Source organism: Penaeus chinensis, chromosome 26, assembly GCF_019202785.1.
Source record: "Penaeus chinensis breed Huanghai No. 1 chromosome 26, ASM1920278v2, whole genome shotgun sequence".
Classification (NCBI taxonomy): Eukaryota; Metazoa; Arthropoda; class Malacostraca; order Decapoda; family Penaeidae; genus Penaeus; species Penaeus chinensis.
Window position 1 is genome coordinate 15,817,577 of NC_061844.1, and position 2,500 is coordinate 15,820,076.

Consider the following 2,500-nt stretch of genomic DNA (forward strand, 5'->3'; position numbering starts at 1 on the left):
CAAGGACTTGCGTAAACAGTTGGAGTACATCTCAGACACCAACTGGAAGTACTTACCCGTTGAGAAGTACATAGGGCAGCAGTAATGGGAAGGAGGTTCAACTCAACGACTCTTTGTGCTGTGTTTGATGTGATAATTGATAAATGATAAATGATTGGGAAGAACTTTTCTCAGAAAACAAATGTGAATTGTGAAGGATTTTTTACTTTAGTACTTAAATTAAGTTAAGAAGAAGAAATTGGTGCTGCCATGTTCATGGTCCTGATACACTTTCTTTTATAGATACTTTCTCTTTGAGATTTTGGAGCTATTCAGTATTTATATTGTTTGACCCAAAAGACTGTCACAAACAGAACTGATCATGATAACATTAGTTCAAAAGGTTGTGAGCTACATAGTGAGAGGCAAAGAGAGCAACGGGCCCCAAAGTGATGAACTGGAGAGACCAAGACTGGAGGACTTCATAGATATCAGTCCGCACAGCTTGGAGTCATGGAACTTCGAGGGCACGGTGACCTCGGTCAATGGGTGGAACATTGTCATTAATAATGATATCTACTTTGACGTCCAGAAGCCCATGACACCAAGCAGTTTTAGTGTGGGTGATAGAGTGAGTGGCGTTGCACATAGAAGGAGCAACTCAGAGGCATGGCGTGCCACTGTTGTCCAGCTCCAGCAAGAGGCCTGGGATTCGGCCAACAGTAGCCCCACCACTGATGGAAACCCCCGGCTCCTGGATTCTAAGAGTGGATTAAAAAGTTTGGGTTCAGGGCAGAAAGATGCATCGGTCATCTCCTGCAGGGAGCTGGAGGCTGGCATCCCTGGCATCTTCAAGCAAGATCTGCTCTCCTCATGTCTCAGAAAGAGCAACACCCCAGAGGACACATCCTCCGCCTCTAATGAGGGAGACGCCTCCACAGAGCTGACGCCCGGAGAACAGTGTGCCATCGGTAAAATCACAGACATCTTTGGTGACTCTGTGACCTTGAATGAGAATCTGCATTTCAGGTTCTGTCCTGCGGAATGTAGCTTTCAGTTGGTGAAAGGTAATTATATATATGTTGATATACTGATTGCTAGTTAGTAGGTTGTGTTATATGTGTTGTGACTTGTTTTATGCTGTCCATTAATTTTGTTTAACCTCCTGAGAAGTCTTAAGAAATAGGTTTAGATCATTTTAAGGGCTAAGAAAAAAAATGTGTCACTCCTGCAATAATTGTGACTGTATAATTCAAGATCTAATTTTAAAAAAAAGGTAATTCCACTTCCAGCATTTTAAGAACTTAGTCAAGTTCTATATATATGAGACAAAATTAAAATCACTCCCCCTCCTTTAACCCCTTGATGGTGAAGAGTGGATACATCTTACAAGATTCAATTTAATAGTTATCTTTAAAAGTTCTTTCTCCTATTATAGGGATGTTAGGCCTTTACCACCTGCTGGATTCATTATAAACCCCAAAGACCCTTTTTTATTTTTTGTAGGAAACTTTTTGATTGGGTCAATGGAGAACTTTTACCCATGACCTTAGAAAAAAATCCCTTTACTTACTGAGAGTGGCTTTATCCTTGTGTACCATTATACAAAGAGGATGTGAGAGATATAGTATGCAAAAAATAAATGATAAAGGCAAAAAAAGAAATAATGAGGCAGTCAGAAGGTTCAGGAATAGCATACTTCATATGATTTCATTTCTCTCCTTTCAATAATGTAAATGGACATTGATTAAATAATTCTTTTCTTTGGGAGAAATTCCTTGATATAATCTTTGGACAGTATTATCATCTTCAGGTGTTAGATATATCAATATTTATTGATTTATAGAATAAATAGATGTGATTCCCTGATCCTTCTTTTTTGTTTGGCACCCTGTTGGATATCATGCTGTTATTTAGATATTATTTTTCATAACTTCATCTTGCCTTCTTTAAAAGATGGCCTTCACCTATTCATAACTGAGCCAGTCTTTTTTAGTTATTGCATTTAAATAGCTATACTGATGCAGTAAATGTATCTAATTTTAAATTTATTTTGATGCAACTTTTTAAAGAGGAGTGTATGACACCAGTACGATAGGAAAGACACTAAAAATGTGGTGGTTTGAGGCAGGCTAGAGAAGTCTTCAGGTTATAGTAGATTTGAAGCCGTAATGAAAAAAGCGAAAATGAGAAAAGGAGAAAAGTTGAATAAGAAAAGGAATGTATATTTGTGTTTGTTTTGCTTGTTTTTGGTATGTGTGTTTGTTTTACAAAATTTATTTGATTTTGTGTTTCTTTCTTTTGTGTCTTGCCATTAATATGTTTGTGAGTGAAGAGCACTATACGAGGCCAATCACTCTGTTGTGTCTGATACTGGCTGTTTTCATTGAGTTGAGTAGTAAGTAAATTTTGAGGGAGAGGAAGGAGAGAGAAATATTTGATCTTTAATTTTGGTGCTTCTGCACGAGGTCATGGAAGTGCCAGTGAGCATGAATAAAGCATTGCAAATTTACTGTCTTTT

The 2,500-nt window shown here is 37.7% G+C and overlaps 1 protein-coding gene across 2 annotated transcripts in view; it reads left to right on the forward strand.

The window, feature by feature from the left end:
• LOC125038854 (filaggrin-like) overlaps positions 1–344 on the forward strand; it is a 10,328-nt gene extending 9,984 nt beyond the window's left edge. For both annotated transcript variants that reach the window (XM_047632460.1, XM_047632461.1), the window contains exon 4: positions 1–344. This exon is cut by the window's left edge and continues 101 nt beyond it. In XM_047632460.1, coding sequence (XP_047488416.1) covers positions 1–85 — 85 coding nt within the window. In that variant the 3' untranslated portion in view covers positions 86–344.
• The last annotated feature ends 2,156 nt before the right edge of the window (positions 345–2,500 follow it).